At 37.5% G+C, this 24882-nt stretch overlaps 1 protein-coding gene across 2 annotated transcripts in view; it reads right to left on the reverse strand.

Moving 5' to 3' along the window:
• The window catches only part of CDK7 (cyclin dependent kinase 7), a 41996-nt gene extending 17630 nt beyond the window's left edge, over nt 1-24366 (reverse strand). The window contains exons 1-7 of one of the 2 annotated variants that reach the window (XM_083353806.1): nt 24163-24366; nt 20503-20566; nt 19473-19675; nt 6956-7015; nt 5023-5056; nt 2740-2807; nt 741-809 (exon numbers count right to left, since the gene is read on the reverse strand). In XM_083353806.1, coding sequence (XP_083209932.1) covers nt 741-809; nt 2740-2807; nt 5023-5056; nt 6956-7015; nt 19473-19675; nt 20503-20566; nt 24163-24333 — 669 coding nt within the window. In that variant the 5' untranslated portion in view covers nt 24334-24366. Of the gene's footprint in view, nt 1-740; nt 810-2739; nt 2808-5022; nt 5057-6955; nt 7016-12897; nt 13051-19472; nt 19676-20502; nt 20567-24162 lie in introns of those variants that run through there. The other variant, XM_083353805.1, reaches the window with a different exon arrangement.
• Between the last annotated feature and the right edge of the window lie 516 nt (nt 24367-24882).

The following is a 24882-nucleotide window of genomic DNA, read 5'->3' on the forward strand; positions in this document are numbered from 1 at the left end:
GTCACGAGTTTGACATGTCTGCTCTAATAGAAGAAAATGGAATTAGGGACAGAATGTAAATTACTTCAGTCACACTTTCTTAGACTTAAAAGCAATAAGATACCTCAAAAGGGTTCAAGGAGAAGTTAAAGTTGAAGGAAGTAATAAATGATACCTGAAAAATCTTATGAGAGATACTTTCAGATATAAAACAATTCATTAGACTTATTTAATAAATCAAATGACACATTCTACTTTTCTATTCTTTTATCTAGTTCTTCCTGCAACTTTGTGACTTCTTCCTATGAGCTTTGATTATGCACAAAGAGTGATTAGGATTATTGAGTATGTATAAAGAGTGGGTTAGGACGCTGAGCTTGTCGATCAGAAGGTCGGCAGTTTGGCGGGTCAAATCCCGAGTGCTGCGTAGCAGAGTGAGCGCCTGTTACTCGTCCCAGCTTCTGACAACCTAGCAGTTCGAAAGCATGTAAAAATGCAAGTAGAAAAATAGGAACCACTACGGTGGGAAGGTAACAGCGTTCTGTGCGCCTTTGGCGTCTAGTCATGCCGGCCACATGACCACGGAGACGTCCTCGGACAAGCGCTGGCTCTTCGGCTTTGAAACGGAGATGAGCACCGGCCCCTAGAGTCGGAAACGACTAGCATGCATGTGCGGGGGAACCTTTACCTTTACCTTAAAGAGTGAAACTTGCCACTATACGCAAAGTTAAACCAGTAGAAAATGCTTTAAGCAGTCTTACCTCTAGATCAGTTTCCATAAAGTCAAACACTAGACTGATGTTTGATTTATGTCCAAATGCATCAAGAAGCTGGAAGAAAAAGATATCTAGATGTTTCTAGTTCTTGTTTCATAAACGGAAATGGGTCCAGGTTTAAAGAAATCCTGAGGAAAATAACCTGTGGTGTCTTCTTCCTGCTTGGTCAATTCACAACCAGTGTTAGTTAGCTGGGAGGCATGCCAAGCCATCAGGTGATTGTTCTAGCTATTTTTACCTTTCTACAGTGCCCCAAAGCTACCTTCTGTGTCCAGGAGTGCTAACTGGATTTTTTTAAAAATGAGGAAACTTAACATCTTTTCCTCACTAACAACTTCTTAAAGATATCAAATAGTGTGATCGTTCTGCCGTATGTAGGGAATATTAATAGTGGAATACTAATCTGAAAGGGTGTTTGATTCTTAAAGAGAATTATCTCACTGTTTTAGAAATATATACTATGATTTTATTAATGCTTGTTAATATTGCCTATAACCCACCTTGTTACTATATATATACTGAAAGGCAGGATAAATTTAAATAAATAATACACAAACTAGAAACAGCATTTTTGAGTTCTTGGTATGCTGGCTCAACTTAAATATAAGACTATAGAAAGGAATGTTAAAATGTGCGCTAGCATTATACTTCAATAAATAAAACATAGTTAATGTTTCTGCTCCACCTTTGCAGCTGTTTGCTCTTATCTTTGGCATCTTGAATATGTTATAATTTTCTAAATCTCACATAGCAAAAACAATAATATGATGAAAAGCTCCATTCATTCTATATCAAGCCAAAAAGTTAGTAGAAATAAACCAATGTAAGAGGTCAAGTTTATGTATTACAACAGTGAAGTTGAGCTGTTTTTCTTTAACCTGCTTAACTTGCAAACATTAATAAGTTGTATAACAGGACCACAGTGGTGAGATAATGTTAGACAATAAAGCCCTGGGTCATAGGAGTGATTTCTGTTGATCTAAACATGAAATAACTAAGCACATTTACAACTGCAAAAGGTCCTACTTATCTGAGTAAAATAACCAAGGCAAAAGATTAAAACCACATTCCTGCAGTCAGGTTTCATTGCGAAGCTATAAACTAAGCTCTGGATTGTACTCAGGACTGTCCTTAATTTTTAGATTCTGGAGCAGGAAGAGAGGCAAGAGAGAAACATTACAGTACTCATTATGCAACAAGCAGTATCCTAAAGATTTTAGTGTTCCCTAAATAATAAGCTTTATTCTTTGAATCATACTCCAAACTGTTTTCCTTTTAATTTTGATCATTACTGTTGCATATTGTTACTAGTTCCTGGCCATAGTCATACTGTAACATGGGGTATATGTAGAGATTTACAGATTGGAGCTTGCAAAACTCTTTTTGACGGAAGAATATGTTTTCAGTGTCTTGAGTTCCTTTGGAAAACTATTCAAATATAGCATAATAGTTAGCAAAGGCTTTCTCAGCAAATAACCAAACTCCAGCCCACTGGTTCATAATTAATAGCACTTAGCAATAGCACTCAGACTTACTTATATACCGCCCCGTAATGTTTTATAGCACTCTCCGGGTGCTTTACAATGTCAACATATTGTCCCCAACAACCAGGGGCCTTAATATTTGAAACCAAGGTGTTCATTGCTATTAGAAATTACATTCTTTTATTGCAATATATATGGTTTCTTCCCACTTTAACATAATCAAGATTTACCTGAAACTGAACCATGCGATTTGCCTCTTTCATATCATCCTAATATACATGGAGTACTTGGGTGAAGAGAAAGGTGCCATAGGTAAATAGCTTATACAAGAATGTAATGAGTTAGGCCTAATATAAAAATGGCTTTTCCAAGTCAATTTTTTTCCTGTCAACTTTAGAAGATAGATTTTTCTGGGAATTCTCAACTAGAAATAGCAAGTACTACCCAATTATGTTGACAGCAAGATAACAACATAACAAAAAAAAATACTTCATACTTACTCCAATAATATTTGGATGGCTAAGCTCCTGCAGCAGTTTTATTTCTCGAAGTGCTGTTCTATTTATACCTTATTTGAAAGAACAAAAAATTAAAAGACTTTGAGGTAGCTTAGGTGTTTCAAAGACTGCATTGATAAGGAGTGCTCAGTGCTGATACTTCTATCTTAATGACTTATGTACACATTTGTAATAAGTGTTATGCCCGTACGATTCAACTCTAGAAATCCCGAATCTATTTCAGGTGATCAGCCCTCTTAGAAGGACCAGACTCCTGTTCTGAACCTTTCTTCTAGACCAGGGGTAGGCAACCTCGGCTCTTTTATGACTCATGGACTTCAACTCCCAGAATTCCTGAGCCAGCTAACAGAGGTTGCCTACCCCTGTTCTAGATCTTAGAAGAAAATTCCCCAAGTAAGAGTTGTACAGGAATTGCTTTGTGTTTCTGGTTTAATACTAGAATTTCCAATTAAAAAGAAAGCAAATTTCAGAGAGATTCCTACCATTTCCTATCTTCGTATACAATGGTGAATTACAGGAACTAGTTTAATAGCATTTTAAAGCAGTTTCATGATGAACACATTAAGCACAGCATGAACTTTCCTCATAAAATTTACACAAACAAGGCACTCTTAAATATTTCCATTTATATCCAAGATTCACTCAAATATTGCAGAAAAAAGAATAGGATATTTTACATTCTATATATCCTGAGTGATGAGGGAAAAACTGTTTCCAGAAAAGGCTAGGTTCCTATGCATATATTCTATGTCACATTTCCTCCAAAATTCATTGTTTCTATAGTAGACTGTGATGGGTTCAAAGGGAGATAAGAGCTTATTTTCTATGGGGTAGTAAATTAGATGCCCATATTTACACTGATACATTTTAGAATCTTAAATTTCCTAATTATCATTAATCAGAGTACAGTAATTACATGAGCCTGTATTATCTGTATACACAATATCACTGCACTAACTCTCTAATAATTGCAAACTGAACAGTGCACAAACAGCCTGAAGTAGTCTGCTTCAGATATCAGATGGGCTTAATATGCAGTAAATCTTTAAGATTAATTTCAAAAGCCATGTTGTTCATTCCACCTGCTTGTGTATCAGGTGAACAACTTAAATAATATTGTTGATGTCATCTGAGGTCCATGTTTAGTAAGTTCTTAATTCTTTACAAATTCTTTGTAGATGAGTATGTTAATGCAGAATATATTACTGACACCTGGATGGGCAAAGGCAACAAAGTCAAGCAGTCAGAGTTTTCTCACTCCTAGGTTTTGGGTATCTCATCTGTTTGACGTGATCTGCTCAGTTTTTGGTGTTGGGTAACTACAATTTCCATTGAGGTCTTAGAGGTGTTAGGAAAGAGTTTGAGAGCTCATAGCCTCTGTGGCAACTATGGGCTTGTCCCATGTAATTTGTCATAACATACAAGCAGTTCGGCTTTTTTTGTCTGAGTAGATATTATGATCTGGATACAGAAGGAAATTAAATCTGCCCTTTGTTGTGATCAGATCCCTCTCTGGTCCAGATGATATGGCAGCTACTAAAAATCCTGCAGAGCAAACAAACTTTTTGGATAGTCTATTCTAGTTATGTATCCAAAAGGTTTCTGGTACCTAGGTTTTTTTCTCAATACAGATATCCCAGGAGAAACTGATGGTGATTCCCCACTTTCATGTAGTGAAGGGATTAGAGTAGGGATCCCCAACCCCCAATCCGTGGACCAGCACTGGTCCACAGCATGCCAGCAAGCAGGCTGCACAAACAAACAAAGCTCCATCCTCAGGATGCAGGGACTATCAAAACCACACCCTCTGGTCCGCGAAAAAACCTTTCTCCATGGCACTGGTCCCTGGTGCCCAATAGGTTGGGGACCTCTAGATTAGAGGATTGCAAATGCTGTTTTTTTTTGTCAGTGTTGCTGCATTCTGGAATTGTCTCCCCTTAGAAATTAGATCAACCCTATATTGTTGGCTTTCCAAAAGCAATTAAAACAGAGATACTCTCAGAATTTTGTGATAGGATTTGACACCAAGAATTTTAAATTTATGTCAGGATTGGTTTATTTTCTCTGCTTTATTGGGGATGTTTTATGATATAGTTCTGATATATATTTTGAACTGCTGAGAGTCTTTTCAATTATGACAGGGATAATTCTATTATATAAATAAATCTGAAATGGGATTCCCTCCCAACCACTATCCCTTATTTCATCTTTCAGAAACTACCTAACAAAGCAGCGTTTTTAAAATTAGGTATTTCAGATACTTACCATCTTTAGCTTCTGATCTATGTCCAAGTTTTATCTAGAATACAGAATATTTCTTTTTAACATATATAGGTCAGAAACTGCAATAGTTCAGTAACAAATAGCTATATCCTATGCATATAAACATACATGTTTACTTATATATATATACATAAAAACTATACATAGCTACTTTTATATATTTTATTACTTCAAATACTTCAAGCGGTTTGGTGCTTATGTTTTGTAGAATTACAAAGTTTGTCAAACATAATTAGATGTTACAATAAACCAGGTATCTGTTTAGAAAGGCATGATGTAAAAAAACCTATGGATTTATATATGGAGATTAACTGTGTTCTACTTCACAAATACCATTAACAACCAAGAAAGTCTATACATGGTTTACACTTATGCATAGTGAAAGTCATGATTCATATGCCAAATTTAAATTTAAATTCAGGGATCCAAAGAGTTTTAGTTAATAATGTTTATCTACCATCCCTATGGTCCAATTCTTCATTTAAAAGTAATTATGACAAACTGAAAAACTACTTTGAAGGCTTAAACTTCCCTACTGCTTATGTAATAATTGGAGGAGACTTAAATGCCAGAATGGGATCCAGTGATAAGACACTGTCTACTAGTTATCATCAATGGACCAGTAAAGAGACTTCATTGCTGCAGTGTCAATTCAAAGACAATATATCTATATCTATCTATGTTGGCTACTGGCTACCTCAATAAACTTACTGTCCTAATTTTAATATCATAAAAGAGTTAACGTTGAATGACTGTCTAGCAGAGTACAGATACTGGGAGACAGGAATGAGTCCTACAGATTATATCAGTCTCAAATAACATGATTGCTTTGTTAATTTCATTCCAGGTGAGAATTGGCAGGCTAAAAATAATTAACAGAAGATCAATGTCTTAAATTTAATGATTAAAAACTGTTGATGGTTTCAAGACTGCATTTTAGGAAATAATGATAAATAATGATAGTACATTTAACATAAAATATAAATAAAATAAATTATTTAAGAAAAACCTAGTTTTCAGGTAAATAAGATGAATTCTTATGTTTCGATATACAAGAAACAGGCTATTTTTGTAGTGATTTTCTTTTTACTTTAATTAAATGATTTTTCAAATTTATGTTGTTTGCAGAGGAATCTATTATCTTCTGCAGAGAATATTAGGTTTTTTCCAAATATATTCCTTTTATGTACATAATAAGGTATTAGTCAGACTTGCTGTATCTAAATACTGCTTCCTTTGAACTAATGGTGTAGCCTAGAACACACTAAATACTTTTTTATCTGAAAATTACAGCAGAAAATCAGTGGTAGTGGGAAAATAATTTCAGGAAACACTGCCTGCTATTGCAAATGATTTCTCTCAATTTTTTTTGGTAAGCTCTCAAGGAGTACTACAGTTCTTCAGAAACAATTAGAAAATCACAGATCTAAAGTTTCATTCTACTTTATACATATTTACTGTAATATTACAATCACTAAGAAGTGAACAAAATTGGCTCAGTTAAGATACTATATCAAGCTATGGTTAAGAAAACTTCATATACAAGTAAGCCAACATTTTTAGTTATGCTTTCTCAAACCCATATTTTCATGCAGTTCTAAGCCATAATGTGTAGATTTATCCATCCTCCATCCATCCATTGAGCCATCATGGTCATCAGTTTGCCTGATTTACACATAGTGATAAGCCTCCTTATTAACTGATGTCCATGATGCTAAATTCATATTGTTTATGATGCCAACATTACCAACATATCCATAAGAAGTACATTTGAAAATCAGGAGGAGTATTGAAAAACAGCTTCAGAATATAGCTAAGTGATAGTTTAGATCTAAAAACATTGATGCATTTTAAATTATGGTTAGAACAAAGGATGATCTGAGGAGATATAAAATACAGCCAAAATAAGACTTACTTTTTTAATAGCAACAATTTGATTTGTGCTCTTGTCTCTTGCTTTATAAACAGTAGCAAACTAAAAAGAGAGAAGATACCCTGAATGTTAAATTTTCAATTTTCCAAAGTTAAACCAATATCATTACCTAGTTTTATTTACTTGGAACACAGAGAGGAAACCTGTTCCTCTGATCCAGAAAATACAATTTTAAAGTATAAATAAGTTATTTATACTTTGGAAATATACACTGTAATTCAGTAATTTCTGAAAAACAATAGCAGTAGCACTTAGACTTATATACTGCTCTACAATACTCTTTGAGTGGTTTACATCATCAAATATTGCCTCCAACAATCTGGGTCTTCATCTGCCAACCTAGGAAGGATGAAAAGCTGAATCAACCTTGAGCTGGTCAGGATTGAACTCCTGGCAATGGGCAGAGTTAACTTGCAATACTGCATTCTAACCACTGCGCCACCAAGGCTCTTGAAGAACTGTCCTTCACTCCATGTCTAGGAAATATGTAGTAAGATTATGCAAAACATTCAATAAAATGCAGCATACAAGCAAAACATTCATCCTAGAACATGAAAGCAAGGTGTTCTTCAGAAAGCTTGACATGTCAGTTTATGTGGTTTATGCACCAGAAACACTTTTACTGGCAGTGGCAAAGAAACAATGGTGCATAAATATGCACGCAGATGATATGGCTAAGGTTTTGAGAGATGGGGCTTCTTTAGCATCATTGTACTTTGTGAAATATTGTTTTCAAATGCTTTGCATAGTTTTAACGTTTACCCTTCCTATTGTTCTATGATATAATTGATGAAAATATAATACAGGCAATAAAAAATAATTTTTAAAATAAATATTTTAATAAAATCTAATACATTTTTATTCTTTAAACTAGTCAATATCAGTATCTAAGGGAAATTACAGGCAATTCTTGACTTATAACTATAATTGGGGCCAGAATTTCTATTACTAAGCATGGAAGTTAAGTGAGTCATACTCAATATTACAACTTTTTTTGCTCTAGTTGCTAAACAATTCACTGCAGTTGAGTGAATAACATGGTCGTTAAGTGAATCTGGCTTCCCCCATCGATTTTGCTTATTGGAAGCCTCCTGGAAAGTTTGCAAATTGGTGATCATGTGACTCCAGGATGCTGCAACTGTTGTAAAGGCATGCAGGTTGTCAAGTGCTCAAATTTTGATCACATGGCTGCAGGGACGCTGCAACAATCGTAAATGCAAGGACCAGGCGCAAGTCACTTTTTTATTGATGCTGTGATTTTGAACAGTTATTAAACAAATGGTTCTAAGTCCTGGACTACCTATAATTACAGCATAAGCTTCAAGGCAAAGTTATTTTAAATATTATCAATCATGTGAAGTACATACATCTGAGAGTTAACATAACAAAAGGCTGCAAAGCTCTATTAAGAAGGGTTTCCTACAAAGAAGTAATGCATTGTTATTTGTCCAATTTCTAAATATTTGAAAGATTGTGTTATAGAATTTAATTGCTTTTTGGGTGAAAGATTAGGCATGTCAACAATATTTTGACAAATTTAACATCAATATGTAGCATCAGCTTCCCAAAAGAGAATTACTGTCTTTTTATCACTCTTTGCAGAGCTATTTTTTGGCATTACTTTGTAATTGTTGTTTCTATAATCATTAATCATCAAACCCAGTTTTGTATAACTTTCTTAATCAGATAATTAGCAATCAGTCTAAACCAAGATAAACACACTGCGTAATCATAATATTCTATGACCATTTGTTTGGAAGAAGAAAATTTGACTATAGGCTGAAATGTTAATCGAAGAATCACTCCAGCTTTTGGACTAAGCCTGGTTCTCTGCCACCATTTTAATAGATTGTTGCTGCTTACTTTCTAACCTATATCTTCACAATGCTGCCTAAAATGACAGGTAAAAAATTACTATAACAGCAATCTGAAGAAAGTAAACTTAGAGGCTGCATTTGTGTTACATGCTTAGTGACTGAGATAACTCAAGTTTTCTCTGGTAGTGTCCCAAACAGTTACAACTTACTATGTTACACCAATATCCATCCAAAGCATGTTTTCTCACAATTAAAAATCAGATTAATGTAATTTGATTCCAAATTAGGGATGAGTAGGATTACATAAACGTTGAAGCCAGAAACCTCATGTATTTCTTTCCTTGAAAAAAATGTGGCCTAGAATAAGAGAAAATGCTGAGGGAAAAAAGTGTCTAATTAGGAGAGATAAGATGCCTCTTTTGCAGGCCCTGTGGCATAAAAAAATGTGCACAAACATCCTGAGGACTAGATGACAAAGGCAAAACCATTTTAACACAAAAGCCAAGTGAGGCAGGAACTATGGTATGTTGGCATGATGCACACCGTTTACTGAGTTAACGTTTTCCACCAAATATAACGTACTCCTAATTCAGACAGCCCCTTTGTCACGGCAAAGGGGCTTGTGTAACTCAATGAAGCTATGAGCTATGCCGTGCAGAGACACCCAAGATGGACAGGTCATAGCAGAGAGTTCTGACAAAATGTGATCCACTAGAGAAGGAAATGGCAACCCACTCCAGTATCTTTGCCATGAAAACCCCATGGACAGTACCTAAAGTCAAAAAGATATGATGCTGGAAGATGAGCCCTCAAATCGGAAGGTGTCCAATATGCTATTTGGGAAAACCAGAGGGCTAGCACTAGTAGCGCCAGAAAGAAAGAAGCAACTGGGCCAAAGCCAAAAGGATGCTCAGCTGTGGAGGCATCTGGTAGTGAAAGGAAAGTCTGATGCTGTAAAAAAATTTTCTCCATAGGAACCTGGAATGTAAGATCCATAAATCAAGGCAAGCTGGATGTGGTCATACAAGAGATGACAAGACTGAACATCGACATCTTAGGAATCAGCGAACTAAAATGGACAGGAATGGGTGAATTTAATTCAGATAACCATCAGGTATACTATTGCGGGCAAGAATCCCTCAGAAGAAATGGAATAGGCTTCATAGTCAATAAAAGAGTAGGAAAAGCAATACTGGGATACAATCCCCAAAATGACAGAATGATCTCGGTTCGAATCCAAGGCAAACCATTCAATATCACAGTAGTCCAGGTCTATGCCCCAACCACTGGTGCTAAAGATGAAATTGACCAGTTCTATGAAGCCCTACAGCACCTTATAGAATTAACACCAAAAAATGATGTCCTTATCATCATGGTGGATTGGAATGCTAAAGTAGGAAGCCAAAAGATAACCGGAATAACAGGCAGGTTTGGCATTGGAGTACAAAATGAAGCAGGGCACAGGCTAATAGAATTTTGTCCAGAGAATATGATGGTCATAGCAAACACTCTTTTCCAAAAATCCAAGAGACGGCTCTACACATGGACATCACCAGATGGTCAACACAGAAATCAGATTGACTATGTGTTCTACAGCCAAAGATGGAGAAGCTCTATACAGTCAGTAAAAACAAGACCAGGAGCTGACTGTGGCTCAGACCATGAGCTTCTTGTTGCAAAATTTAGGCTTAAGTTTAAGAAAGTAGGGAAAAGCACTAGGCCACTCAGATATGAACTAAATCATATGATGAATACACAGTAGAGGTGACAAATAGATTTAAGGAATTAGATCTGATAGACAGAGTGCCTGAAGAACTATGGACAGAGGTTCGCAACATTGTACAAGAGGTAGCAACTAAAACCATCCCAAAGAAAAAGAAATGCAAGAAAGCAAAATGGCTGTCTGAGGAAGCTTTGCAAATAGCTGAGGAAAGAAGGGAAGTGAAAGGCAAGGGAGAAAGAGAAAGATACACCCAATTGAATGCAGAATTCCAGAGAATAGCTAGAAGAGATAAGAATGCCTTCTTAAATGAACAGTGCAAAGAAATAGAAGAAAACAATAGAATAGGGAGGACCAGAGATCTTTTCAAGAAAATTGGAGATATGAAGGGAAAATTTCATGCAAAGATGGGCATGATAAAGGACCAAAATGGCAGGGACCTAACAGAGGCAGAAGAGATTAAGAAGAGGTGGCAAAACTACACAGAAGAACTATACAAGTGCAACCTTAACGTCCCAGATAACCACGATTGGGTGGTCACTGACCACGAGCCAGACATCCTAGAATGTGAAGTGAAATGGGCCTTAGGAAATCTGAGCAACAACAATGCTAGAGGAGGTGACAGTATTCCAGCTGAGCTATTCAAAATCTTAAAAGACGATGTAGTAAAAGTGCTACACTCAATTTGCCAGCAAATTTGGAAAACTCAACAGTGGCCACAGGATTGGAAAAGATCAGTTTACATTCCAATTCCAAAGAAAGGCAGTGCCAAAGAGTGTTCAAACTATTGCACCATTGCACTCATTTCACATGCTAGTAAAGGTATGCTTAAAATCCTACAAGTTAGACTCCAGCAGTATGTGGATCAAGAACTACCAGAAGTACAGGCAGGATTTCGAAGAGGCAGAGGAACTAGAGATCAAATTTATTTATTTATTTATTTTTTATTTTAATCTCATTTATATCCCGCCCTTCTCCGAAGAATCAGGGCGGCTTACAATCTAAGCACAAATCATATGTGCTTAGCAATAGCCTTCATTCTATGTATATGCCTACTTATTAGTGCTTTCGCGCCCCCCCAAGCGGCATTATTACAAAGTCAGCTTATTGCCCCCAACAATCTGGGTCCTCATTTTACCTACCTCGGAAGGATGGAAGGCTGAGTCAACCTTGAGCCTGGTGGGATGCGAACCTGCAATAATTGCAGGCAGCTGGTGTTACTTAAGGAGGCATTAGCCCACTGCTCCACCAAGGCTCATATTGCCAACATATGCTGGATCATGGAGAAAGCTAGGGAGTTCCAGAAAAACATCTACTTCTGCTTCATTGACAATACCAAAGCCTTTGATTGTGTGGATCACAACAAACTGTGGCAAGTTCTTAAAGAGATGGGAGTACCAGACCATCTTATTTGTCTTTTGAGAAACCTATATGCGGGTCAAGAAGCAACAGTGAGAACTGGACACGGAACCACTGATTGGTTCAAAATTGGGAAAGGAGTCTGGCAAGGCTGTATACTGTCACCTTGTCTATTTAACTTATATGCAGAGCACATCATGAGAAAGGCAGGGCTAGGTGAATCAAAAGTTGGAATTCAGATTGCTGGGAGAAATATCAACAACCTAAGATATGCAGATGATATCACTCTAATGGCAGAAGGTGAAGAGGAACTAAAGAGCCTCTTGTTGCGAGTGAAGAAGGAGAGTGCAAAAGTTGGGCTGAAACTCAACATTAAGAAAACCAAGATCATGGCAACCGTCCCTCTCAATTCCTGGCAAATAGATGGGGAAGAAATGGAGGTAGTGACAGATTTTATTTTCCTGGGCTCCAAGATCACTGCAGATGGGGACTGTAGCCAAGAAATTAAAAGACGCTTGCTCCTGGGGAGGAAAGCCATGGCAAATCTAGACAGCACACTAAAAAGCAGAGACATCACCCTGCCAACAAAAGTGCGTATAGTCAAGGCTATGGTCTTCCCAGTTGCAATGTATGGCTATGAAAGTTGGACCATAAGAAAGGCTGAGCGCCAAAGAATTGAGGCCTTTGAACTCTGGTGCTGGAGAAGACTCCTGCGAGTCCCTTGGACTGCAAGGCGTTCAAACCGGTCAGTCCTAGAGGAGATCAACCCTGACTGCTCTTTAGAAGGCCAGATCCTGAAGTTGAAACTCAAATACTTTGGCCACCTAATGAGAAGGAAGGACACAGAAAGAAGATCTTCCTAGATTCCCTTCTAGAAATAGGCAAGATGTAGATCAGAATAACTTCAAGAAAAAAAGAATATTTTCGGGCTATTCCCCTCCAAATAAAAAAATAATTTTTATTACAGTCACAGACCATAATTACAGATAAAAGCACATTAAAAGGCAGATGAGGCCGCTATTCCTTACCTGCCCCTCACCCAGAAAGTCCAATTTTTCGTAGCGTTTGGCTCGCGCTCGCGCATCCATGGCGACGCGGGGCCAGGGAAGACTGGAAAAGCGATTTAAAATCCCCCGTAGCTGAAAACTGCAACTCCTCTCCGCCGCTTCCGGCTTCCGGCGCAGCACTCTAAGCTTGCGCATGCGCCGCACGTTGACCAAAGACGCTTTTGCCGGCCGGGTAACGGCGTCCAACGCGAAGAGGAAGAACACGCGACACCCATTGCTGGGACTCCGCTGTCAAGGGAACGAGCGCGAAAATTGGATAATGCGCTTAGCTTGACTGAACAGCAGCAGTGTTCCCTTCCAAAACTTGGCATTGGAAGGTGGTGCGTGCTTCCTATGAGTGAAAACGTGATACAGCAATTTTCAGTTTTTAAATAACGTTATCTGCCACGTTTTATGCTTAAATGCTTTGCGTTTTAACCATTGCGTTACCATTGTAAGTGGTCATGGTATACTGGACATTTTGAGGTGGGGTGGAAAGAGAAGCAGCACTTTATAAATCTCTTAAATAAAATTGTTCTGCTTATGCTTGTAAGGTGATCTGAAACACGAAACAATTAGACTTCGGTTAAGTGGCCAACTATGTGGAATTGAGGAAATACCCTACTGACGATTAGATCTATTTGCTAATTGGTATGTATCTACATAGCTCTAGAAATCATAATTAAAGCACAAATCACATTATGTCGGAGAAGATAACTATGACCAATTTATCTTATCCCTGTCGTGTGCTATTCAGATAGTATCTGTTGGGGAGATTGTAAATTCCCTGCCAACACTTTTGATGGTTATATCGGTGTTAAGGGTTGTAACTGATCTGGTTTCCAGCTAAAGTTTATACATAGAGCTGCGGTGTATTAAAATCTTGCCAGATTCAAATCATTCAATTACAGTCAGAAATCTTCATCTACGAGTACAGTTTGTAGGCAGTAAATTGTTTTGATGAAACATATTTGAAAGTTGATTTGCTTTCTCTTCCTTAAATTTCACCTCCAATTTGCTGCAGTTTGACTAGCCAAACCTTGAATAAAACAGTACTGTAAATGGATCTAATGGTGATCTTTCGAGATTTAATAGCATAATGGTCAGACATCCTCTTAGCTCTTTTCCAGTTGTGGGGCTGATTATTGAACACTAGCAATCTAGGTAGCCCTTGTCTTGTCATAATTCATTTAAGAATGATTCAGTTATGACAGCACTGAAAAAGTTACAACCTATCCTTGAAGTTACAAATGTTATTTGAATCCCAATGATCAGGTGTTCATGATTTGAGTCATTGACAACTGACAACACTTGCAGCATCCTGTGGTCATGTGATTTGTTTGCAATCTTTCCAGCCAATATCTTGAGAAGCACTCAATGGGGAAAGTTGTATTTACTTAATGGCAGTGGTGATTCACTTAATGACTATGGTCATAAAATCAGGTGCAGTCACATAATGCCTGACTTAATTACTGTGCAGCTTAATGACAAATTTTCTGGTTCCAATTGTGCTTGTAAGTTGAGTACCTGTAGCACAGACATGTCAAACACAAGGCCCGGGGGCCGGATGCGGCCCGCGAAGTGGTTTCATGTGGCCCGCGAAGCCATCCTGGAAACAGTGAGGGAACGGCCCCCACTGCCTTGGCCCTGGCCCAGAGACCCTCCTTCTGCCAGAGACCCTCAGATCTGTCCCACTCCTGCCCAGGCCCCCATAGGCACCCTTGATGCGAACTATGTAGAGCTGACCACGCCCACCCAGTAGGCCACGCCCACCCTGGCCATGCACCCCCCCCCCCGGCCCCCTGAGGGTAACCGCAATGCTGATGCGGCCCTCAGTGAAATTGAGTTTGACACCCCTGCTAGCAGATGCAACTAGGTCAGACATGTCAAACTCATGACATATCGAAACTTTCCCCCCATTGACAGCAATGGGGTGGGCGTGATTTCCTTGTAATGCATCGGCCCATGGGCTGGCAGTTTGACACCCCTGAACTAGGTGTTTTTCACTAGGCATGTCTTGTAATTCCAATAAGGAGTATCCATATTCCCTGGCAATATCCATTGTTCATATAGCTTTTGCCATTTCAAAAACAGAAGTTGCTTTGCATTCTTTTTTTGTAAGTTTGCTTGTATATTTGGGATTACTATCTGGTACATGACTTGCTTACACTTCAGCTGATGGTCAAATGGCTCAGTAGTCTCCTGCAAAATTCTGATACACATATACATATCAGATGACAGCAAGTCTAGGTCACTCCCAAACCGTGACATTACTGCCTGTGTGCTTCAGAGATAGAATGTTTTTGTTGTGAAATGTACTGTTTAATTTCTTCCAGATACAATAATGTCCATATGGCCTGAAAAATTCGACTTTTGACTCGTCATTCATTGAACATTCCTCCACAAGCCTGGAGAATCATCTGCAAAGTATGGCTATATCTGTGCTTAAAAGATTTAGAAAGGGTTTGTACTTTTTTATACTGACAGGCATTTCTGTAAGAATTTTTACAGAGATTGCATACTTTTAAAACCTAAGTGATGAGAACCTCATTGTCTAATGAAAGTAGCAGCATATTATATGTTGGGAGACTTTATGAAATGAAATGAAAGATAAATATTAGTGTTATTTACATAAGTTCCTTTTATATTTTTCTAAGACCCACAGAAATGTTTAGTTTTTGCAAAAAATCAGAAAATCTAAAAAAGAGCAAGTACTTTTTCCATAGAAGTGTAAGTAATGGGAAAAGCTAATCAAAGCGCACATATGTTTCAGAAAAGGCTGGCAGCACTGAAATGTACATTCTGTTAAGGAGGTGCATTCAAGACAGCAGATCCATATTGTGTTTTTTATTAGCCAACTCTCCAGAGGGGTTTCCTATATTTGTATTATTTGTTGTACACCCGTCTTTAAAATTTTGTTTTGGTTTTGTGCAAATGCTAAGATAGAACAAATCTTAAAATACATATGAAGAATATATCAAACAATAATAGAAATGCAAACAGTACATTCAGTATCATACACAAAAGTATTTTTTACAATAATAAAAGGTGAATAGCTTAATAGACCTTTACCTACTGATTTAGTGAAATCTTGCATACACATTTACATTATAAACTTGAATCCTTTTCCTACTTAAACAGAACAGATGAAAATTCTTCTCAAGTTTGTGTAATCAAAAACAGTTGTTTCAAATAACATTTCTCTGATTGTGTAGCTCCTCTTTCCTGTCATAAAAATATGTTATAGCAGTTACATGTTAAAAATGAAATCAAGTATTGATCACACAATCTATGAATATATCCATTTGCAGTTTGTGTTGCTCCATAGAAATAAATTTTGTATGTGTTTCAATATATTTCAATATGATGTGTATTATAATCATGTACTAAGTATTAAACACTATAAATTATACTTCATATCATTCTTGATTTATAAATTACTAGTGTACAAATCAGTGCTACCCACATCAATCAGCACAAGTTCTTCCAGCTCCTTGATTCAGTGACTCAAACAACCCAATCATGGAGATGTTTTGATGTGCAAGTGATGAGCTCCCTACAAGAAACAGGCATTTTGATGGAGCAAAGTAAATGTACACAAGAGAATCTTACACTCTGCAATTCATGGAAATTTCTAGAACTCATCTAAGTCCATCTGAGAATACTGGTATTAGCTCTGATTGACAAGAAAATATTACTAATATTTAACTTCTTATTACAATGTAGTCACTAGGATTATTTAAAGACAGACACATGAAATTCCTGCCTATTCTGAACCAAATTTAACAACTGTGTAAGTTGAGGTAGTGTAGCACTCAGAAAGGGAAGAGCTGGATTATTTCTTTTTCTGAAGGAATATTGTGCATATTTGTAGATTACATTGTACAATGAGCTCACTAACAAAATTTGTCAAATTTTGATATGGCTAACTTTAAGTTTATTTCTCAGTTCTTTGGAAGGACATATTATTTGCTAGAAGAATCCTGCATTGTTCAAACTTTGAAAACAACATGGTGGTCTTCAGGCTATTATTGTCATTTTATTAGTTGCTATTTTTAATTCTTAGTGTATTAGCAGCAACTATAAGAGATAAGGAAACTATACTGAATAGAATGAAAAACTAAATTTCATCAGGCAATTAAAGTGGATGCTTCTGGTTACCTGAAACAGAATTATTTTTGAATGAGACATAACCACTTTCTAAAGCGATTACCTTTTAGTCTCTCACAAAAGCATTTTGGGAAAAAACCTTTCCTTTGACCTCCTTTAATATCCAGAGAGAGAGAGAGAGAGAGAAAGTGAAGAAGGACTTTATTGTAAGTACAACGGTTTGTTATTCAGCAGTTACAAACTGCACAATGCTCCACCTTATTCTGGGCCTCCACGCTGTAAAATAAAATATTATCTTTTAGCAGAAACAAAAATTAATTTTTGCAGCATTGCTGATTAGAATACTATGTACTCATTTACTGCTTTTCCTTTAGGAACTCAAGTTGATATACGTAATGCCTCCTCCTCTTATTTGACACCATAACAGCAATCTTGTGAGGTGGGCTGAACTAAAAGAACTGGCACAAAGTCATCCAGTGAGCTGTAGCTGAGCGAACTAGAACCTGTTTTCTTCATTCCTATTCCAATTCAACTATTTCTACTGCTGTCATACATAGTGACAGACATTCTCTCTTCCACGCCCACGTGACTATTTCAGCTCCTTCAACCAATAGCATGTTCCATTAGATTCTTTTGGGCACAAGCCAAATGACCTCCGAGTGCCAACTGGAAAACTGTAACAAACCCTTTCCCAAATGCTGCCATCTTAGTTAAATTTTAGGACAGAAATTATGCAAGTGAGTGATTTTGGAAGAACAAAAATGTGAAATTAAAGAATGATAAAACACAGTAGGACACAGTACATGAGAATTAAAAATCAGAAGCTTTCTAATTCCATTTAGAAATCTCCTGAAATGTCTTAATTTCAGAAGATTTCTAATTTAAAAAATAACATTTGGAATAATTTCAAGCCATTGCAATGTTGTACAAATAACTACCCACATGTTTTTGCAATGCTGATCTTGCAATATTTTTTCTACACTTGATTTCTTGCAGTTTTCCTACTAACCACCTCCTGAGTGTCTGAAATAGTATAAATAAAGATTAGTTGTTCAGTAAGGAGGGGAGAGCAATTGAGCAGATTTTAGCAAATCTGATTCAGCATTGTAACTGTTTCATTTATCACAATCCTTACGGAGACAAGGTCTGGTGTTCTGTATGTTTTAAAACAAGGATAACCAATCATACAAGCTGATAGAGGTATCCAGCTCCAATATTTCAGACTCAGACTGCTTCAGTCAGATATTCCAGCCTCCCACCAGCTCGACAATATGCCCAGCTTTATTGGAGGGTACCAGGTTATCTAAATCAGTTGTATGAAATTGAAGATTATATGTTTTAAAACTATCGAATATTGTTTGTCTTATTTTTGTAGGGGATCTTTTGGAGAAAGTGACTAAATTCCCACCTAGATGCATTCTTCAAAAGACAGGACTGAGAAAATTTTCTTCTGTACTATACACTTATACTATGAGGTTCCTGAATCATATCAACAACAGACTATTGGTAAAACTATTCAGAATTTGGAAAGAACGATCACCAATAGGTGAATGATGTAAAGTAATGAAAAGGAGGGAGTGTTGTTGTTCTTGATAAGTAGAACTAACTTAAGAGAGGAGTATTCATCTTGTACTTTATGCTTGTAGAATAGATTTATAAATTGGGCTCCCCTGGATTTGTATTGTTGTTGGGTTTCTTAGCAGCATTTTAGGCAATCAATGCAAGCTACTGCTTTATTTAGGAAGAATAAACTCTCTCCATAGTTAGCCATGGGAGCTGATAGGATTGTTTCATGCAATTCTACTTGCAGCCATCTGAACTTGTTTGATAACTGAGATAGCACAGAATTTCCCATAAGCTAGTTAGACAATTAAGATGCAAGTGAAATAGGTGGCTATATAACTTCAATCAATTTATTTAGTAGTTTTCATACTAAAGTTTCATACCAAAATTTAATTATGAAGTATTTTTCCACTGAATTTATTTGGTTCTTCATCTGTGGTTTCAGTTTGGTTGATATGCTATTGAGAGAGTTAGAATTTTTAGTTGTTTTAACCATATTATGGCTGAAAAGATGGATTCATATCAACAAGAACTTTGTTTTGCAATAGGCAGTCCATTCCTGGTTTAAATCAAACCTCTTAATATTTTTTGGTAGGATCTAGAGATTATTCCAACTGAAATTCATCAGCTAATCATTAGAAATCCATAGTGTGAAATAAAACCAATACAATGCTAAATATTAGTATGACTAAAGCCTAGTTTCAACCTTCTATGATTTTATTGTCCTGCTTCCGTAGCACACATACACACCTAAAGAACTGGTTTCTCATCACAAAAAGCAAACCACAGAGTCTAAATTTTTATTTAATCATTTGATTTTTTTTAAAAAAGTAAAGCTTTGGAAAGAACACTAACATTTTAATTTTAAAAGAATGAGAACTTACTTGAATGTATTCCATCTCTTCAACTGACATGGGTTTCCTCCTGTATTTCTGAGGTAAAGTTCTTATTAATTCTGCTGTGTCAGGTATACCTTGTGTTCTACCAGTAAATAAAGTATTTTGAAAAGATGGTGCTTTGTTTTCTGCAGAAAATTGTGAGGCTGTCCCATGAAGCGGAGGCACTCTTGAATGTAGAGACTCCTGCACTGGGACATTAAGAAACTAAATTATATTAGCAAAAATATTCTGAGTGCCTTACATCATGACTAACCATGTTGGTTTACTGCAGCAAAACATTGCAGCTACCTCAAAGGCTCAATAGTTTCCTGATCTGGCCTATCTCAATGGGCTGACAAAGTCAATCTGGTCCTGATCATTGGCCATGCAGATATGATGAGAGGATTGTAATCTGGCACATATGGAGAGTCAAGGATTAAGGAAGGTTGGCGTATACACATCATGCAAACCACTGAAGTTAAATGGTTAATTCAAAAAAATTAACTGACTCTTAATTAAAGCTTAGAAGTACCCAGAAGAAATAGTTACATTTGTGCATAACAGTGAATACTGTCAGCATCTTAGTGATGTGAAAAAAATATTTTATATATCAAATTTTTAATTTATTTCCCACTTTTACAATTTTTACAAATAATTCAGGCAGCGAACATATCCAACACACCTTCTTCCTCCTCTTTTCACCACAACAACCACCCTGTGAGGTGAGTTGGGCTAAGAGAGTAACTGGCCCAAGGTCACCCAGCTGGCTTTCACAGCTAAGGTGGGACTTGAACTAATGGTCTCTTGCTTTCTAGCCCTGTGCCTTAACCATTAGACTAGACCAAACTGCCCATCTCCCTCAGAGCAATACTGTTATAAATTAGGGGTTATAGTTAGAAAACATTATATTGGGTTCACATATCATGCTAACCTATAATGTGAATTATAAACAATGAATTGCAATTTAAATTTCTTGAGCATAAATTATGGTAAGAAATGGCATGGCACCATGTGCACTTAGTAAAGACATACTTACTTTTAGGTTTTGGAGTACTTTTTCTGTCTGGAAACTTAATCAGTGGTGTATGTGGTTTGACTACCTAAAGGAATGGAAAAAGCAAATCAGTATATACATTTATATATGTGTGCAGTTCTGCCAAGAAAGGATAAAATTTATATCCCCTTTTCGACTGAGAGCCAAGCTGATATAGTAAAGATGCTGGATTAGAAACCAGAAGCTTGTGAATTCTAGTCCTTCCTTAGGCATAAAAGGTGACTCTTTCAGCACAACCCACAACAACATTGCTGTGAGGAAAAAAGGTGAGAGCATTATGCACATTGCCTTGATTTGTAAAAAACAAAGATGATGTAATGATGATGTAATGTTTCAGTGGAGATTAAGTGGAAGCTCGTATAGAATCAACTGAACCTGTCAGAACCCTCCATTATTAATTACTGGTATTAATCATTCATATTCTCTGGGCTCCCACTGTTCAGGTTCTATTCTCCTGGGGGAGGAGGGGGAGATCAGGGGCTTGTAGTGCAGTAGTACATTTCCTCTATTTGCTTTGATGTCTTCACTATGGGATGTGAAAGGAATGCCTGGGGGGGGGGGCATCTGCCTTATCTCAGCACAGGAGGAGGAACCAGAGAAGACCTAACAACCTTGAGAGGCGTCTTATCAGCCTATTTTCCCACAGCTCGATGGCACCTGTGGATTGGCCTGTTTGAACTGACCCATGGACAGTTGGGGTGGGGTTATTACTTCCCGGGTTTAACCTGTTGATTTGGCCGGGAAGCCCTCAGTCCCTGCCTAACTTTCCTGCATTCTGTATCTGCTAATAAAAGTTCCTTTTGAAATGATGCCAGTTTCAAGAGTTCTGCTTTCTTGGTAGAGGAACAGAGGCAGGGAAAACAGAACTTAATAATGGGCTAATGGGAGGAAGATGGGGACAGTAGTGGAGGACAGAGGAGGGAAGATTCTGGGATATTTGGCATCGTGGCTGGCTGAAGGGTATCACTGACATTAACAATGGTGACAGTGGGTAGAGAAGAAAAATGCTAAGGAAGAAGGCAGACTGATAACTATTCTGCACGATCAATGGAAAGGAATGCAAGGACACTATGTGCCAGCTTTGCTCTTTTTCCTTATTCAGATTTTTTCATATAAAATCTGAAACATTCTGAGTTTTGGGTTTTGCAGAATCCTGACTGATCTGAAATAGTTCAGTAGAACCCGTGAAATGTGAAAGTTTGTTCCAGATTCAAAAACCATTTTTCCCATTTTATGCACACCAACACCAACAAAAATATCTATTTTTATTTTTGATCCAAGTTATCTTGTATTTGCACAGTCAAGGCATGAACAGATTTCATATCACCATTAGAGTTACAGAAATAAAAAAATTGACGTATTTTTAAAATGAAGTACACATTATTCAGTGGATCTAACTGCTGTAAAGCTCAGGTAAATCTAACAATTGAGCAGGTGGAAAGAAGAAAATGAATGGAAAAAAGTCAGCATATGAGGGAGGGGGGAGGAAAGATACATGCAATAGAAAAAAAACTATCACCAGGTCTTAATGTTAGTTCATGACTCACATTTTTAAATTTTAGAAACCACTCCCCCACAATAGAAGTGAGGATCACCCATAGAAATTGAAGGAGAATCATAGGCCATTTAAACTGCTGGTACTAATCTGTTTAGTGCAGAAGCATCCCAGATAGATATCTATCAAGACTCTTCTTGAATACATCCAATGGTTGATGCCATCATATTCAAAATAGCCAATAAATGCAGCATGTTTAGTAGGCACAGAATGGGAGAACTAGACGTGAGAAAAAGGAGATATGTCCCAGCCAATGGATTTTATATGTTAAATAACCCCAACAGAACTTGCTGCACCTCAGTTTTCAACAAGTCCAGCTAATAAGACCAGTAGGAAGAGATTAGATAGATTAGATAAACCTTTGTCATTTTTTACTGTGGGCACACATTGGCAAACATTAAAAATGAAATTTAGTTCTTTCCTGAACTTTCCATTCACAGGAAAGATATATTTCAGTTTGGAGGAGATGGATAAATTATATTCAGAACAAATAAGGGACTAAAAAGTTCCATTTAGCTTATGAGTAGATTTTAGTGGGATATTGTTATTGGTACTTTGTTTGTAGTTATGTTAAAGGGGAGTTAAAGCACATTATGAATTTGGTTAATTGTATATTCCGCAGTTTGGCGGGTCGAATCCTGAGTGCCACATAGCAGAGTGAGCGCCTGTTACTCGTCCCAGCTTCTGCCAACCTAGCAGTTCGAAAGCACGTAAAAATGCAAGTAGAAAAATAGGGACCACTACGGTGGGAAGGTAACAGCGTTCCGTGCGCCTTTGGCGTCTAGTCATGCCGGCCACATGACCACGGAGACGTCCTCGGACAAGCGCTGGCTCTTCGGCTTTGAAACGGAGATGAGCACCGGCCCCTAGAGTCGGAAACGACTAGCACGCATGTGCGGGGGAACCTTTACCTTTTATATTATGCATAATTTTTATTTAGATATTATTGTAACTAATCCTGTATTTAGCTCTGTGAAGTGGGGGGGACGTGGGTGGGTTTGGGGTGGGAGGGATTTGGGGATATATTGTAAAATTTTGTTTTTGTAAAACTCTAATAAAAAAAAAGAAATTTAGTTGCTTGCTCTCAAAAGTGTACACATACATAACACACATTTAAACATGCTATATACAATATATGTATAAACTTTCATCCTTACATATAAATAGCATAAATATTAATTACTGTCCATCTTGAATACATAACCAAGTATTGTAAGAGATGCTTAAAACTAGTTTACCAACAACTATAGGATCATGCACTGTCCACCCAATACCTCTAAAATGCTTGACTTTGTAACAACATGGATGGTTCTACATTTTTGCAAAGCTGTTCAAATAACAAACCATATAATTCAATTAAAAAGGAGCCCAACTTTTTTTAATGTCAAATAAATATTTGAATGGAGGGCAATATTCTATCAAAACTGATATTTGATGCAACAGCATAAAATCCTGTTTCACATTTAGCCTTGCTTCCAATATGGAAAATATTTTTTTTAAAAATGTCTTGGCAAGCATTTATGGAATAAATCTCCAAGCGCCCTCCTTTAAAGCAACGTCTACAAGGCCTCTTCGGGTTTGGGCTTCGGAAATCTTGAATAGAACCGAAACTGCAGACAGTTCCCAGGCGCACTCAAAACTTTTGTCAAGATACTCGTGTCAGCCTTTCCCACAAGCTGGTGTGCCTCTACTTAGAGGTCCGGGAGTTGCAGTCCAACAAAACGGATAACGCGTGATTTACTGCGGAGAGGAAAGTCAAGGTTTTAACCTGTAGAAGACCGCTAAGAAAAGTCTCCGGAAGGTTTGCCGTTTTCACATGAAATCTGCCAGGGACGTCTGTGAGGTTGGCTGGCCAAGACCCCGACCGCAGCTGAGTTTAAGATACCCGGGTAGATCAAATCCACTTTGCAGGACAAGCGTTCCTTCTCCTTCTTACTCAAGGACACCGGCACCGGTTGGTGCAGCTTCGCACCAACGATTCGGGTCCCAACCTGCAGGCCCCGGAAACCTTGCACAGATCTGCAGCTGCAGACAGTTCCCAGGTGCACCCAAAGCTTCCGTCAAGATATTTGATTTGAAGGACTTACCTGAACGACCCTACTGGCCGCCGCCATTTTGCTGCCCATGATGATACCCCGCCCGGGCAAAAGAAAGAGCGCGCCAGCACAAAGCGTTGTGGGAGCGGTAAGGCGGGGTCTAGCTAAGCTCCGCCCTCCATTAAGGGCACGGCTTCGAACCCAACGGAACAGCTGTGACATATGCAACTACTGAATGGGGGATTGGCGGATAGCTAATGTTTTTTAATTAAGTTATTTATCCAACTTCTATAACCGCCCATCTTAATGATTCTGGGCTGCTTACAGTTCAAAAATACGTATTTAATTTCACTAAAACGACTAGTTAACCTACCCAAACTTAATAAATGATTAGTTATCCCTTGTTTAAAACTGATTTACATATTTACCATGTAGCAAACAATAACTATTTTCACTATGTAAATTTGTTTGCTTAGCACCTTCTCATATTTGCACAAAAATTGCACGGCAAATACAGGCTGATTTTTTAGAATATCTGCACACATGGATATCTGCATGATGGGCTTTAGCCTACAACAGAATATCCAGGCAGACACGAGTTAAGTCATGTCAAAGCATTGAACTTTTCTCTTCATCCGTGGGTGATACTTAGCTATCTTCTCTGTGACCTTCCAAAGGGAGAAAAGATTAATGTAATCTCTAGTTACACAAACTAGAAAATACTGCTTTCATGTCGGATCACTAGACTACACAAGGTATTTTTTTGATTGC

The sequence above is a fragment of the Vipera ursinii genome, assembly GCF_947247035.1.
Source record: "Vipera ursinii genome assembly, chromosome: 2".
Classification (NCBI taxonomy): Eukaryota; Metazoa; Chordata; class Lepidosauria; order Squamata; family Viperidae; genus Vipera; species Vipera ursinii.